The 17,308-nt window shown below is 38.5% G+C and overlaps 2 protein-coding genes and 4 pseudogenes across 2 annotated transcripts; 3 read left to right on the top strand and 3 right to left on the bottom strand.

The window, feature by feature from the left end:
• The first annotated feature begins 1,232 nt into the window (after positions 1 to 1,232).
• On the top strand, positions 1,233 to 2,670 carry LOC136283125 (FAD-linked sulfhydryl oxidase ALR-like; annotated as a pseudogene).
• Positions 2,671 to 5,507: 2,837 nt separating this feature from the next.
• LOC136283168 (allatostatin-A receptor-like) lies at positions 5,508 to 6,434 on the top strand (annotated as a pseudogene).
• A 2,353-nt stretch (positions 6,435 to 8,787) lies between these two features.
• Positions 8,788 to 9,708, bottom strand: LOC131789168 (neuropeptide FF receptor 1-like). Its single transcript, XM_059106246.2, has one exon. It carries the CDS (start codon positions 9,706 to 9,708, stop codon positions 8,788 to 8,790), a length of 921 nt encoding a protein of 306 aa, XP_058962229.2.
• A 1,584-nt stretch (positions 9,709 to 11,292) lies between these two features.
• LOC136282849 (G-protein coupled receptor 83-like) lies at positions 11,293 to 13,916 on the top strand (annotated as a pseudogene).
• LOC136282793 (neuropeptide FF receptor 1-like) lies at positions 12,895 to 13,595 on the bottom strand (annotated as a pseudogene).
• Positions 13,917 to 15,979: 2,063 nt separating the features above from the next.
• On the bottom strand, positions 15,980 to 16,900 carry LOC136282848 (neuropeptide FF receptor 1-like). The gene has a single exon (XM_066170796.1). The coding sequence runs from the start codon at positions 16,898 to 16,900 to the stop codon at positions 15,980 to 15,982; it is 921 nt and encodes a 306-aa protein (XP_066026893.1).
• Positions 16,901 to 17,308: the final 408 nt, after the last annotated feature.

Genomic DNA, 17,308 nt, shown 5'->3' with positions numbered 1-17,308 from the left:
TTATTCAAATGTTTGCGTCAAATCCCTTTTTAATGTTTTAATCATTAGGTTTTTCATATAAATAAGTGACTTCTGCCCGCTCTATTTAGGCATTGGTAATAAATGATGCTTACCGAGTATCAATTTCATTCTAGAAAAAAATTGGCGAGTTGATCCTGCGTTTAAGTATTGGGAAACAATTGAATTATTTACCATGTCAAAAGTTGTAAGTTCACTGTGAAAGTTATTGCAGAAACGACGGGAAGTTTCATGGTGCATATGAAGATTTGACATGAGAAGGTGTATTACTGACTAATATTTTACTGAGGAGAAAATGCTGCCATATTGAGTCTCCCGTGATATATCAAATTTCTTAGAATTTTTAGACACACCTAAGACTGAGCTTCATTACCGTAAACATCATCGTGCGGCAGTGTTTAAAGCGCGAAAAATAGAATGCCTTGAATTGTTTCTGCGCAAAAATTACTCCCGCACTTTCCACAAATGCGTCTCACGTATCTACATTATATAAAAACACACTCTACATATTTAGTTCATTTAGCGAAATTTGAACTATGCAGAGATCAATTACGGGAATATATTATTAATGTGGGTACTCTCTCCTCTGTTCAGGTGAGGAAGGTCAAAAACAAATGGCCGCTGACGCATGAAGATGGAATTACGCAACAATGAAGATCCGACTGGGTTAGAGTTAAAATATAATTTGGGAGTGTGAAGATAACTTACATATATCTTGGCTCCACTTTTGCTATCGATGCATAATGTAACATGCATAGTGTATAATTTATTCTTAGAAAGTGAAACTGCGCAAATACCGCGTTGTCCGTAAATAACGTCGTCATGCAAATGTGACAAAATTGACGTTGGCTAACGTCCACAATGGCATGCGTGCAAAAGTGCGGTCAATTTTTATCGGCTTAACCCTCGAAAAAAGAAGGATAAAAGGATATTTGTGGATAAAGGCTGTGACATGTTGGTTACTTGCTTCGTTAGCTTCACGTAACATCCTGAATCTAGGTCGTGGAGCAAAGAGATACCAAAAGACCGCGGTGATATGGCTGAAAGTCTAACATTTTGTGGGTTTTAATAGCGTTCGGTAAACCCCAAGAGGAACATAGGGATAGTGATTACAGGAGGCCAAAGAGCTACCTCAAAGATCTATCGGAGCCGACAACCTACCGCCCTTCAGTACTAAGGAACGCGGGCTCACAAATTGTTTGTTAGTGCTAGTCATGTGCTCTTACGTAACGTATTGACTAATTTCTGTAAAGATGTCGGACCAAGACATGTCTCCTCTGCATTGTTAAAAGCCCTGTCGTGCATGTACGGATTTCAATTCATGGATGAATCAAGGGAATAGAAACAAATGTACAACGGTAAGGTCTTTAGATCATCACAAAATCAATAGAATCCGAACTACAACATATTTGAAAGAAGAACATCATTACGACGTGATGGAGAAATTATGTTACATCACCTGGGTTGCATCATGTGTTATTCGATTGCCCCAAATTTTAGGTGGCAATGATAAGCTCCTCTCAGAAATCTTGAATAATCCTTTAATTTTAATTTTTAACCCAATTCTCATCAGAAGCTATTTCAAATCACTGAAAGCGTTTCCATAGTATTATGCGAGCGCATGCATAACTACCGGAGTGGGTGACTGTCGATTTTGTTAGGAAATTACGGCTCCACTCAAATAGCCTTCGGTTGCTCATTAACCTTTCCAAGGATAGTGAACAGTTAATATTCAGTCAAGCATAATCGTAACTATTAATAAGACACTGTTAAGACCTGTTAAACAGATGCCTAACTACATTGATCAGTATTATTCCCTTTCCGTGCTACTCGAGCTAGATACAGTAGCATAACACCTCCAACTTGTTATTTTAGGGCGTCTCATGGTCTTTGTGGTCAGAGTGTAGAGTTCAGTGACAACCTCTTGTTTCCTCCCTCCCTCCCCTTCCTCCTGACATACTTTCTGGTTTCCTTCTTCCCTACACACTCCTCTCCCTTCATCTCCCCACTCCCCCCGTCATCTTTCCTGTCACCCCTCCCAGTCATCCCTTCCTTTAAACTTCTCTCCTTACAGATTTCCTTTTTCATCTTTCCTTTTCTACTGTTCTTCACTTTCTAGTATTATGAAATTATCTCCTTTCACTAGTTGCATGTTTTTATTCATTTTTTTTAACAGAGTTATAGCAAGAACTCATCTCAAAGCCATGACTCAGCATCTCAGGATGAATCCAGTATAGAGTGTCCCCTTGATAAGCCGATCAACATGGAACTTTCTTCATACAATGGCTGCTTATTATCCAGACAATCCTTCCCAACAACAACAAAATGACATGGCTGGTTTTGTAAAAATATTTTCCAGATTTTATCCCTGTGAAGACTGTGCTTCACATCTTAGAGAAAGGTAAGTTGTAGCGCAGCAATACAGGCATTAGATTTTTCATTTGACTGAAAATTGTGTAGTGTTTATCGTGATTTTTTTTTTCATTCAGGTTACAAACTCACCCCCATGACATAAGCAACAGATACAGTTTTTGTCAGTGGATGTGCCATGTGCTTAATGAAGTGAACAAGAGGCTTGGAAAAAAAGAATTTGATTATTCAAAGGTTGATGAGCGATGGCTTGATGGTTGGAAAGATGGATCATGCGACTAATCAATATATATAGCATGACAATATGATTGGTCATCAGTGTTTTTGGTCATCTATTCATTTTCTACAGAAAAACGATCAGTCACGGTGGTGGTCGCGGGAAATCCGGATGTTTCTAAAGGTGACTTTTCTAACGTTAGTTAGAGCTAAGAGACATGTTACTGCAATCTGATCCCAACGCTTTCTTCTCTGCGGGAACCGGTCGGACTCAACTCAACATTTCGTGTTTTAGGACTGTTTGATGATGTGAAGAGCATTTCTAACTCGAATATAAACTACACAAAAGAGTATTGTTTAAAAAAAATACTTAATGCTCGTTTGCTAAAGTATAAAAGCGGCATAGTGATTACTTCACTGAACATGTGAAAACCTGTTCTCGAGCAAACGAGGTCTAAGGTTCGTGTAAACAATAATAGATCATCAATTGTTTTAACTGGGTTATGTGTTGACATTTTTTTTGTCAACTCAGACAGCGGATGGTGCAGAACCTTAGTTTACACGTAACTTTCCGCATGCTAATCTTCATGGTTTTGTTAAGGAGATCATCTCAAATAGGCCCAATGTGATGCCTTTGAGAACACGTTAGAGCAGAAAAAATGAAAGAATGTTCCACGAAATACAATGTAGTCCTCAAATTCAAGAAGATGGACACAGCACGTTATGTGGAGCAAATATTTGCTTTTCATGTCGATTCGAAATCACAACGATATTTGTGTTTTGGTTCAATATCGACGACGTGTAATTAATTAGACCACAACTACTGGTAGTATGTAGTGATGATTTTTATTCCCTTCCATTCAAATGTCATCACGAAACCACATAAAAAATATAATCTTGAGAAATGTGTGCTAAATTTTTCTAGCAAATATACAGTCAGTTAACTCTTATGAGGACCATGAATTTAAACTTGGGAAAATCAAAAAATAAAAAGATGAAATCTATTTTGCAATCTAATGCTATGGAATCCATAATTAGAATGTTCTTTTCTAGACAAGAGACACTGAACGACTCGCTAATCACTTCCAATTACTTGGTCAGACAGAACCGCCGACCGGCAGTGCCGCCGACAAAAGCCATAAAACCTTCAATGAATCATTTTTAAGACAGATACAGAGAGAAACAATAATCAGATTGATATGCAGATCTAATTTTAGAAGGCTAAAGAACGAATAAACATCTAGATCACTTTTTTAGTGACGTCAATAGTTCAGTATCTTTCTGTACAGTCGTAAGCCAATATCAATACCGTGACATCTCGCCGATCGGCGGTTACCGTAACTCGGCGACATTGAGCTTAGAGCTCAGTCATTATCTTTAAGCTGAAAGACTGACATAGGAAGAAGTAAATTTACCCCAGATCGTGCCTTTATTGAAGAGCAGTTGTAAGAATCGTTTGCACCAAGGTTCGAGGAAAGCTGCGACTGTCTGGGGACAAGTTGACTAACTATAAAACATTGGTGAGTTAAAAATCGTTGATTATTGTATCACTTCTCAAAATGTCTTTTTAATGAGAAACGAGAAAGTACCGCAGCCCCTTGCTTTTTTAAACCGAATGTGTGAACCTACTTTTCAGTGCCGCGGGAACAGTGAGTTCTAAATGAGCCTTTTAAAATGGAAAGAAGTTACTTCCTTTTCATTTACAATCCTTTCGCTTTACAAGAGTTTAATGGCAACTTCAAATGGAAAAAATCGAACAAAATAGAAAAATCTTCTTCGTCTTTTTTTTTTTCTTTTTCTGCTCTTAGGTTCTTGGTTTATTTGTTTCTTGTTTTGCTTTGTTGATTTTGTCGTTTTTTTTGTTTGTTTTTTTTTTTTATCAAATTGACTTTCTTATTCAAAACTCAGTTCGTGGGATCTTTACTTCGAAACACTTGGGCAGAGTATAATTGTTCAGTGGCCAAATCCAACTAGACTCGCTTAGCTTCTCTGCTTAATTTCATCTCTAGCATCACCTGGAAAATCATTACCAAACGTAACACCAAGTTTAGTTGCAATATCCGACGCCTCTCGTGAAAGAAATTCGTAGCTATGAAGAAAAGATAGAGTCTACGGCCAATGTTTACGTAGAAATTCTTTGATAATTGAGGAAACACTTGGCAAAATAGGAAACGCAATATTGGGGGCCCTCAATGGCGTAATGGCCTTTAAGGCTAATGGTTAAAATTTTTGCCATTATACGGCTAACGGAACTTCCTTCTCTTTTGATCAAATGAAAAATTTTTACGGTTAACTTTTTTTTTACGATCAACGGTTAAAATGTATCAATTTTTACGCCTAACGGCTAAATTGTTTGGCCGTTCTACGGCTAACTTTTAACACCATCGAGGCCTTCATTAGATAGTCGTGCAACTCAATTATATCCCAGTTTCCCTCGTCTTCTCATTTCCAAGATCAATATACATGTGAAAACCTGTTCTTGAGCAAAGGAGGTCTAAGGTTCGTGTAAACAATAAAAGATCATCGATTGTTTTAACTGGGTTATGTGTTGACATTTTTTTTTTGTCAACTCAGAAAGTGGATGGCGCACAACCTTAGTTTACACGTAACTTTCCGCATGCTAATCTTCTTGGTTTTGTTAAGGAGATCACCTCGAATAGGCCCAATGTGATCCCTTTGAAAACACGTTAAAGCAGAAAAATGTTTATTAACAAGAGAGGCTTATCCTCTCTCGATGTTAATTACTCCAAGAATCGACAAGCTTGGGCAGACCAAATAAAACAGAACTTCATAGAACCTATGATTTACTTAGCGTAGAACGTTTATTCTGTACACTAAGGTAAAAACATTATTAACAATTTCTTTCCTTGTTATTTTCAGATCTGATTTGCTCATCTTCAGCAAAGTATTGGTTCCAAAAACACCATGTCGCTTTTCACTGACACAGAAGCGGTGGAAATCAGCCTTCGCGTGGCCTTCTCGTTTCTTGTGCTAATCACCCTCGTCGGTAACTCTCTGGTCTGTCTTGTTGTCCTGAGAAACCGGCTGATGAGAAGTGCCATGAATTATTTGTTGGTGAATCTCGCCTGCGCCGATATGGTGGTAGCTATATTTGTGATCCCTCGATATATCCCAATTCACACGTACGAACACCCCATGGGGCACACCGGGGACTACCTCTGCTAACCGGAGGGAATCTGGTATGGACCAGGGGCGTGGTCTCGGTGGTATCACTGATTGCTGTTGCAGTCGAAAGATATTTTGCGGTGTTGTACCCACACGACAAGAAAAAACGCATCACAAAGGCCAAACTCAAATTCATCATACCTGCTTGTTGGCTGTTTTCAATCTTCTGGAATATTCCAGTATATGTGTTGGTGAAATACAACGAGGATTGGCTCTCTGGTTGGTATTTGAATGCCTATAGCCTTGGATGGCTCATTGTAGTCGGAATTTTACCGTTGTCTGTTATGATGCTTCTTTACAGCCGAGTGGTTTTTAAACTCTGGGTCACAAAGTCGCAACCGGTATAGCAATCACAGCGCGCCGTTATCAAGTCACGCAAACGTGTCACGAAAATGGTCTTGACCGTGACAGTTGTTTGCGCGGTATGTTGGCTTCCCAATCTCATTGCCTATGTTCTTGATTTCTATGGGTTAAACTCTCAAGGCGACATAGTTCACACGACAACCGTTGTCCTAGTAACTTTAAACTCAGCTGTTAATCCGATCATCTACTGTTTTCAGAGCAGACAGTTTAGGAGATGTGTCAAGGTACTATTGTTTTCTCCATGTTTGGTGCGGCGAACTGCAACTGTAGGACCCGCCTAGAATTTCGGATACGCTGAAAGGAATCATGAGGCTCCTGAAGAATTGAAGATGGTTTTTTCACCTGAGAAATCTAAAGGGAAAGAGTAAAACTTAGTTCATGAACTAAGAGAAGTCGTCCTGAAACAAGCATCCTCCCAGTGACATATTTCACAGGCTAAATTTAGTTTGAAGTTATACTGCGCAGCTATTTTAAGAACGGTGTCTCATTAACCATACGTAATAAGTTACAATAGGCTTTGATTTTTTACCAAAGCAATTCCAGAAAAGACATGATCATGTTACAAAAATCAGTTTTTATAGGCCGCAAGAGGCATTGAACTCGACTTTACAGCGCTGAGTCGGCTGAAAATGATTAGAATAAACTAAGATATGAGAGACTAATTTGAGTTTTACTGGGCTAAGGACAATGTTTAAAGGTCAGGCAGTCGGAAACACGATTTGGCAGGGAGACTGAGGCGAAAGGTGATAGCTTTTGTAACGAAGTAATATTAGCTCTTGAAAAGATATTGAAAAGAAAAATGAATGACTCATTCATCAGTTTATACAGGGAACTCCTTGCTATGAACTCATGAGCCCTTTGTATTTAATTGAGTCGTATAGCCCCCCTTTTCCATTCTAGAGAATCAATCCACATCCGGGCCTTAAGGCAATTTATTATAAATGCCACTCCCCTCCACCGATGTGCCATTTCATCATGAAACAGGAAAATCAAAGCTTCGATATTGAACTCTAAGGAATATTTATATAAAATGACTCTAATGTAGTTACAATTTGCGTTCATTCAGTTTTTTGGTAACACTTCGGTTGAAAATAATATCTTATTTAGCCCTTATCAACAGAAGTAACTGAAATATACTAATCGATGAGTTATTTTATTTGGAAAGTTAAAGAAATAACTGATATTTAAACCAAATTTAACTCAACAAAAATTATGTACATTTAAGATATAAGACAAGAAGGTTGACAATTAAGTTCTCATATATACGCTTGTCTAAATTTGCTAAGCCAGACGAGCGCATATTAGTAAATACATTAGATAACGGTATTACATTGCTTTCCGCCGGAAAGCAATGTAATACCGTTCGGATTATGAACAAGTTAATGCCATGATGGTGCTTATGTCAAAGATAAGAACTTCGAGTGATCGTTACAAATACTACACAAGTCGCGCACACTTTTCAATCAGGTTTCAGGAGGTGTAGACAACGAGCCGTCCCCCCCTTTTCACCGAAGTCCATCGCGCAAGTAAAGGAATAAAATCAGTGGAAAAAAATTGATGTCTGCGTACCTCACTTCTAGAGTTCCGTGGCGCACTAAAATTATTTTTCTTTTCACAGATTCTTTGTTTCCTCTCGTGATGGACTTCGCCGAAAAGATCAGACTGCTTGTAGTCTACAAAATGAATCTTAACATCTACTACTTTATAACTGCACTTCTTATGTAAAAGTCTTTTTACTTCTGCTATTGTTTCCGATATAAATTAATCCTGAATATAGCCAGTTCTTTTCTTTACAGGCTTTTAAAAGGCTTGTGTATGTTTCAGTCATCAAACTGGCCTCTATTATCTTGAATTATAGTCCCTGTAAATGCATAAATATTTGTCTCTATGACGAGATCACTCAGCTGTTAGGTTCTTGTTTTTTCTTTTTCTATTTTTGGTGACGTCAGTGACGTAAGATAAGTTTAATAGACACATAACTCCCCATTGGTATAAATTATTACTGTGACATAACTTAAACGATCTGGTCTTGATATCCGTGAGTTGGAGCAGTTTTTCAGCACTTGTATTAGTCCGATCACGAAGCACGCATGTCCTGTCTCCCATGATGGTCTCCCCACATACCTTCCCAACGAGATTGAAGGGGTACAAAAGCGAGCAATGCGCATCATCTTTCCCTTTTGCTCATACAATGGGACATCGGCTGAATCAGGCCTAAATAAACTTCAGATCGCCGTCAGGAATTATTTGACAAACTACCCAATAAAATTATTCAGAGCGAAGAGAATAAGCTCCATGACCTTCTTCCTGCTCGTAACACAAGTACTTTGAACCTTAAAAATAAACGGAAGTTTAAGCGCGTGTTCAAGACAAAACGATTTCTTAATAGTTTTATCACTTTTAATGCCCTTAAAGCCTAAATCTATTTTGATAGAATTTTAGATTTAATCGACATATTTCATTTATAACCAAAACAGATGTAAAAAAAAATTTTTGTAAAAACTTGCTTTAAACCACTGATAGTTCTATTTAATGCTACTATTGATATCATCTTTTGTAATAAGCGTGTAATTCAATTTCTAGTTGCAAAGCGATTGTGAATAAACTATGTATCTTTCATCTTTATCTTTTATCCTATGTTGGCGCCTGCGCGACACGTGACACGTGACGGTAGCACAGGGTGCGTGCTAGAAACGTGACGTAACTACAACGGTACTGTTTATTCATCACCCCATAGACGACTGGGTTTAGACAGCTATGGAGTCTTGTTAGTATATCTGCAACAAACCAAAGTTCTTCATAGGAAACATTTCTGAAATCCAACAGCATCCACGCGACTTGATTAGGCAACAGCAACACCAAAAACAAGAACATAATTACTGCCACGGTTTTCAGTATTATCATACTCTCTCTTGTATTTTCTTCTCCTGGGATCCGTCTGTTAGTGAATAAATTGCTGTTTCTCGGAAACACCGGTCGATTTCTCATAAAAAGCCATATTCGTATGTAGCAAATTGCAGTAATCAGCAGCGGTAAAATATACTGTGCTGTGAGGAGTGAGACGGTGTATGCCTGGCGATGAGCAAGGGAAGGCCAATCTTCTTTACATTTGCCATCTTTTGTTATTTTACCAACAACAATGAGTGGAATAACGAAAATAAAAGCTGCCAGCCACACGAAGGACACCCATATTACTGCACCTCTTCGTTTTAGCTTTGGCCTCCAAGGATTTGTTACAACATGGCACCGATAGATCGCCATGGATGTGATGGTGAAAAGTCCTGCATTGTATCCGGTTGTAACAATAGTCAGATGTACTCTGCAGCTGTATGTTTCAGACGTAAGGCTGAAGTGTTGTAAAATAGAAACAGGCGAATCCGAACACAGCAAAACCAAATCTGCAATAGCCAGACTTATAACAAATGTTCCATGAATTGTCTTCCTAGCGTTTCTCTGATGAACTGTGATAAGAACAAGTATGTTTCCTACAAGCCCTATGATGAATACTGTTATGATAACTGCAACCTCGGTCCACCATTGCAGGTTCTTCTCCATGGCAGGGCTTAAAGAGTCGTGGTCAATGCGTCCGATTTGTGAATCGTTTCTGCCCAAAACTTATTCACGGTACATGTGTCACGTTTTCAGTGCTGCAGCCACGCTCACAAACCTACAAGTATACCATTACTACAATGTGTTCTACGCCCACAAAATAAGTTGCAAAACAAGTCAGGTAATGATACTATCTGTGAATAATTCACAGTACATATGTCACGTTTTCAGTGCTGCAGCCACGCTCACAAACCTACGAGTATACCATTACTACAATGTGTTATACGCCCACAAAATAAGTTGCAAAACAAGTCAGTTAATGATACTATCTGTGAATAAGTAAGTGTAGATATGATAACTGGTAGATGTAGATTACAGAACACAAGGATATTTCTGTTATCACAGCTATTAACCAGACCCACAATGTTTGAACAGCGTTATACAGGCTTTTAACACATGGTGAGTCCAAAGTTTTTTTTCACCTTTTCAGTTCGTTGCTAGTTTGGGTAAAATCTTCACAATGGCTGCCGCAGGGAAGTCGGCCAAAAATGTTGCGCGTGAATCATATTCACATAAAACGAATATTTGTGAAAAAACTTCAAATTAATTACTAGTCTCTTTATCTTGGGCAAATTAATTTGGTTAAACCGGCTTGCGCGAAAAAATACATGTATTGCTTTTCCCACTTACAAAAGCTGTCGTTTTACTACGTATCCTCCAGCGAGAAGAAGATTGTTATTATAAATACGTACACAGACTGCCCATTTATAAAACATCCCTTAATTAGGTTGCCGATGCATATCAGTTTCGAACTTAAATGGTTCTTGCGTCTGCCTGTCGCAGCAGCTGCTGATGTACAGACAATTGAAAGTCCTATTAATTTGTAATGTGGAAAGTGTTCATCTTGGTTACTAGTCAAAAGTTTGCGTCAAATCCCTTTTTAGTGTTTTAACCATTAGATTTGTTATACAAATAAGTGACTTTTGCCTGCTCTATTTAGCCGGTGGTAATAGATGATGCTTGCCGAGTATTAATTTCATTCAAGAAAATGACAGCGTCTAAGTGTTGGGACACAATTGAATTATTTACCATGTCAGAAGTTTTAAGTTCATAAAAGTTACTGCAGAAACGACGGGAAGTTTCATGGTGCATATGAAGATTTTAAATACTGAGGTGAAAATGCTGCCATATTGAGTCGCCCGTGATATATCAAATTTCTTAGAATTTTCAGACACACTTAAGACTGAGCTTCATTTTTTTTCTATTGTCAACTTCCGAAAGCTTTTTTTTTTTATTTTTCTACCCCTTAAAAACCATAGACGCTGGAAAAAAACAGCTACACCCAGCTTTAGTCCATTGCTGGACCAATTAAAAGAGCCTTTATTTAACATGACGTTTTAATAGCCACTGCATTCAGTCAATATTTGAGCACGCTATTGTGAAGAAGCGACAGCTTGTTCACATCTGTAAGCATAGTAATCAATTTTATTGACGCCCCCTTTAATTTTCTCAAGGGAACATTATCTTCATAATTTGCTTTTCTCAGTTTCGCTTTGCAATCAGCTCTGTTCAACAGTTCCCTGTTACACCAGAACATTTTATATTTTACACATTCTACAAAAGGTAAGCAGATCAAGAATGAGTAATCAAAAATTTAAAGTATTTTCTTGCTACAGAATTTGTTTGTTCTAGAAAAGCAAGCTGGTGTATTTGTATAATAAAACTTGCGTGATGCTTAAAGGAGCTTGACTTTAATGAGATCCACTTCGAGAGAAGCCTTGTAGTTAACAGCTTCAGCATACTACTTTTCAAAAATGTAAAAATATCTATTGGTGTCTAAAACAACACAGCGGCCAAATGTGCAAATGAGGTCAATTCTTGGCGCCAGCCGCGCTTTACTTTCCGGAGAAAAAGCCCAATGTAAATTGTCCACCGTGAAAATTTTCTAAAGGTGGCTTTTCTTTTTCGTCAGAGCTAAGACAAATGTTACAGCAGTCTGATTCAAACGCTTCTCTTCTTTGCGGGAACTGGTCGGACTCAACTTAACATTTCGTGTTTCAGGACTGTTTGACGATGTGGAGAGCATCTCTAACTCGAATATAAATTACACAAAAGAGTATTGTTTAAAAAATACTAAATGCTGAAGTATAAAAGCGGCACAGTGATTACTTCACTGAACATGAGAAAACCTGTTCTCGGGCAAAGGAGCTCTAAGGTTCGTGTAAACAAAAATAAATCATCAATTTTTTTAACTGGTTTATGTGTTGAAATTTTTTTTGTCAACTCAGACAGCGGATGGCGCAGAACCTTAGTTTACACGTAACTTTCCGCATGCTAATCTTCTTGGTTTTGTTAAGGTGATGCCTTTGGAAACACGTTAGAGCAGAAAAATGTTTATTAACAAGAGAGCCTTATCCTCTCTTGATGTTAATTATCCCATGAATCGACCAAATAAAACAGAACTTCATAGAACCCATGATTTACTTAGCGTAGAATGTTTATTCTGAACACTAAGGCAAAAACATTATTAACCATTCGTTTCCTTGTTATTTTCAGATCTGATTTGCTCAGCAAAGTATTGGTTTCAAAAACACCATGTCGCTTTTCACTGAAACAGAAGCGGCGGAAATCAGCCTTCGTGTGGCTTTCTCGTTTCTTGTGCTAATCAGCCTCGTCAGTAACTCTCTGGTCTGTCTTGTTGTCCTGAGAAACCGGCTAATGAGAAGCGCCATGAATTATTTGTTGGTGAATCTCGCCTGCGCAGATATGGTGGTAGCTATATTTGTGATCCCTCGGTATATCCTAATTCACACGTACCAACACCCGACGGGGCACACCGGGGACTACCTCTGCAAGTTCCTAACCGGAGGGAACCTGTTATGGACCGGGGCCGTGGTCTCGGTGGTATCACTGATTGCTGTTGCAGTTGAAAGATATTTTGCGGTGTTGTACCCACACGACGAGAAAAAACGTATCACAAAGGCCAAACTGAAATTCATCATACCTGCCTGTTGGCTGTTATCAATCCTCTGGAATCTTCCAGTATATGTGATGAAAAAATACAACGAGGATTTAGATTTTTGCCTCGAGGATTGGCCCTCTGGTTGGTATTTTAATGCTTATAGCCTTGGATGGCTCATTGTAGTCGGAATTTTACCGTTGTCTGTTATGACGCTTCTTTACAGCCGAGTGGTTTTTAAACTCAATTTCTAGTTGCAAAGCGATTGTGAATAAACTATGTATCTTTCATCTTTATCTTTTATCCTATGTTGGCGCCTGCGCGACACGTGACACGTGACGGTAGCACAGGGTGCGTGTTAAAAACGTGACGTAACTACGACGGTACTGTTTATTCATCACCCCATAGACGACTGGGTTTAGACAGCTATGGAGTCTTGTTAGTATATCTGCAACAAACCAAAGTTCTTCATAGGAAACATTTCTGAAATCCAACAGCATCCACGCGACTTGATTGGCAACAACAACACCAAAAACAAGAACACAATTACTGCCACGGTTTTCAGTATTATCACACTCTCTCTTGTATTTTCTTCTCCTGGGATCCGTCTGTTAGTGAATAAGTTGCTGTTTCTCGGAAACACCGGTCGATTTCTCATAAAAAGCCATATTCGTATGTAGCAAATTGCAGTAATCAGCAGCGGTAAAATATACTGTGCTGTAAGGAGTGAGACGGTGTATGCCTGGCGATGAGCAAGGGAAGGCCAATCTTCCATACATTTGCCATCTTTTGTTATTTTACTAACAACAATGAGTGGAATAACAAAAACAAAAGCTGCCAGCCACACGAAAGACACCCATATTACTGCACCTCTTCGTTTTAGCTTTGGCCTCCAAGGATTTGTTACAACAGCCGAGTGGTTTTTAAACTCTGAGTCACAGGTTCGCAACCCGTAGAGCAATCACAGCGCGCCGTCATCAAGTCACGCAAACGTGTCACGAAAATGGTCTTGACCGTGACAGTTGTTTGCGCAGTATGTTGGCTTCCCTGTCTCATTGCCTATGTTCTTGATTTCTATGGGTTAAACTCTCAAGGCGACATAGTTCACACGACAACCGTTGTCCTAGTAACTTTAAACTCAGCTGTTAACCCGATCATCTACTGTTTTCAGAGCAGACAGTTTAGGAGATGTGTCAAGGTACTTTTGCGTTCTCCATGTTCGATGCGGCGAACTGCAACTGTAGGACCCGCCTAGAATTTCGGATACACTGGAAGAAACCGTGAGGCTCCTGAAGAATTGAAGATGGTTTTTTCACCTGAAAAATCTAAAGGGAAAGAGTAAAACTTAGTTCATGAACTAAGAGAAGTCGTCCTGAAACAAGCATCCTCCCAGTGACATATTTCAGAGTCTAAATTTAGTTCGAAGTTATACTGCGCAGCTATTTTAAGAACGGTGTCTCATTAACCATACGTAATAAGTTATAATAGGCTTTGCCTTTTTACCACGAAAATTATAGAAAAGACTGATCATGTTACGAAAAACAGTTTTTATAGGCCTCAAGAGGACTTGAACTCGACTTTACAGCGCTGAGTCGGGTGAAAATGATTAGAATAAACTAAGATATAAGAGACTAATTGAGTTTCACCGGGCTAAGAACAATGTTTAAAGGTCAGGCAGTCGGGAACACGATTTTCTTAATTTATTCCTGAATCTCTTGTTTCACACTTGTTTTAAAAAATGTCAACTAAGAAAAAATTAGTGACCCGTCGGCAGAGAGACTGAGGCGAAAGGTAATAGCTTTTGTAACGAAGTAAGATTAGTTCATGAAAAGATATTGAAAAGAAAAATGAATGAATCATTCATCAGTTTACACAGGGAACTCCTTGCTATGAACTCATGAGCCCTTTGTATTTAATTGAGTCGTATAGCCCCGCTTTTCCATTTTAGAGAATTAATTCACATCCGGCCTTAAGGCAATTTATCATAAATGCCACTCCCCTGCACCGATGCGCCATTTCATTATGAAACAAGAAAATCGAAGCTTCAATATTGAACTCTGAGGAATATTTATATATAATGACTGTAATGTAGTTACAATTTACGTTCATTCAGATTTTTGGTAACACTTCGGTTGGAAATGATATCTTTAAAATTTAGCCCTTATCAACAGATGTAACTGAAATATACGAATCAATAAGTTAATTTTATTTGGAAAATTAAAGAAATAACTCATATTGAAACCAAATTTAACTCAACAAAAATTATTTACATTTAAGATATAAGACAAGAAGGTTGACAATTAAGTTCTCATATATACGCTTGCCTAAATTTGCTGAGCCAGACGAGCGCATATTAGTAAATACATTAGAGAACCGTATTGCATAGCTTTCCGATTATGAACAAGTTAATGCCATGATGGTGCAAATGTCAAAGATAAGAACTTCGAGTGATCGTTACAAATACTACACAAGTCGCACACACTTTTCAATCAGGTTTCAGGAGGAATAGACAACGAGCAGTCCCTCCTTTTCGCCGAAGTCCATCGCGCAAGTAAAGGAATAAAATCAGTGGAAAAAAATTGATGTCTGCGTACCTCACTTCTAGAGTTCCGTGGTGCACTAAAATCATTTTTTTTTCACAGATTCTTTTTTTCCTCGAATGATGGACTTCACTTTTTAATTATTACTGTGACATAACTTAAACGATCTGGTCTTGATATCCGTGAGTTGGAGCAGTTTTTCAGCACTTGTATTAGTCCGATCACGAAGAACGCATGTCCTGTCTCCCATGATGGTCTCCCCACATACCTTCCCAACGAGATTGAAGGAGTACAAAAGCGAGCAATGCGCATCATCTTTCCCTTTTGCTCATACAATGGGACATTGGCTGAATCAGGCCTAAATAAACTTCAGATCGCCGTCAGGAATTATTTGTCAAACTACCCAATAAAATTATTCAGAGCGAAGAGAATAAGCTCAATGACCTTCTTCCTGCTCGTAACACAAGTACTTTGAACCTTAAAAAGAAACGAAAGTTTAAGCGCGTGTTCAAGACAAAAAGATTTCTTAACAGTTTCATCACTTTTAATGCCCTTAAAGCCTAAACCTATTTTGATAGAATTTTAGATTTAATCGACATATTTCATTTATAACCAAAACAGATGTAAAAACAAATTTTCGTAAAAACTTGCTTTAAACCACTGATAGTTCTATTTAATGCTACTATTGATATCATCTTTTGTAATAAGCGTGTAATTCAATTTCTAGTTGCAAAGCGATTGTGAATAAACTATGTATCTTTCATCTTTATCTTTTATCCTATGTTGGCGCCTGCGCGACACGTGACACGTGACGGTAGCACAGGGTGCGTGTTAAAAACGTGACGTAACTACGACGGTACTGTTTATTCATCACCCCATAGACGACTGGGTTTAGACAGCTATGGAGTCTTGTTAGTATATCTGCAACAAACCAAAGTTCTTCATAGGAAACATTTCTGAAATCCAACAGCATCCACGCGACTTGATTAGGCAACAACAACACCAAAAACAAGAACACAATTACTGCCACGGTTTTCAGTATTATCACACTCTCTCTTGTATTTTCTTCTCCTGGGATCCGTCTGTTAGTGAATAAATTGCTGTTTCTCGGAAACACCGGTCGATTTCTCATAAAAAGCCATATTCGTATGTAGCAAATTACTGTAATCAGCAGCGGTAAAATATACTGTGCTGTGAGGAGTGAGACGGTGTATGCCTGGCGATGAGCAAGGGAAGGCCAATCTTCTTTACATTTGCCATCTTTTGTTATTTTACTAACAACAATGAGTGGAATAACAAAAATAAAAGCTGCCAGCCACACGAAAGACACCCATATTACTGCACCTCTTCGTTTTAGCTTTGGCCTCCAAGGATTTGTTACAACATGGCACCGATAGATCGCCATGGATGTGATGGTGAAAAGTCCTGCATTGTATCCGGTTGTAACAATAGCCAGATGTACTCTGCAGTTGTATGTTTCAGACGTAAGGCTGAAGTGTTGTAGAATAGAAACAGGCGAATCCGAACACAGCAAAACCAAATCTGCAATAGCCAGACTTATAACAAATGTTCCATGAATTGTTTTCCTAACGTTTCTCTCGTTAACTATGATAAGAACGAATATGTTTCCTACAAGCCCTATGATGAATACTGTTATGATAACTGCAACCTCGGTCCACCATTGCAAGTTCTTCTCCATTGCGGGGCTTAAAGAGTCGTGGTCAATGCGTCCGTTTTGTGGATCGTTTCTGCCCAAAACTTATTCACAGTACATGTGTCACGTTTTCAGTGCTGCAGCCACGCTCACAAACCTACAAGTATACCATCACTACAATGTGTTCTACGCCCACAAAATAAGTTGCAAAACAAGTCAGGTAATGATACTATCTGTGAATAAGGAAGCGTAGATATGATAACTAGTAGATGTAGATTACAGAACGCAAGGATATTTCTGTTATCTCAGCTATTAACCAGACCCACAAACTCGTCAACAGCTAACCTTGCATCTCCAATGTTTGAACAGTGTTATATAGGCTTTTAACACATGGTGAGTCCAAAGTTTTTTTTTCACCTTTTCAGTTCGTAGCTAGTCTGGGAAAAAATCTTC

The sequence above is a fragment of the Pocillopora verrucosa genome, chromosome 8 (assembly GCF_036669915.1).
Source record: "Pocillopora verrucosa isolate sample1 chromosome 8, ASM3666991v2, whole genome shotgun sequence".
In the NCBI taxonomy this organism is placed as follows: Eukaryota; Metazoa; Cnidaria; class Anthozoa; order Scleractinia; family Pocilloporidae; genus Pocillopora; species Pocillopora verrucosa.
Note: the sequence above shows the minus strand (reverse complement) of the source record. Positions and strands in the feature narration are given on the sequence as shown.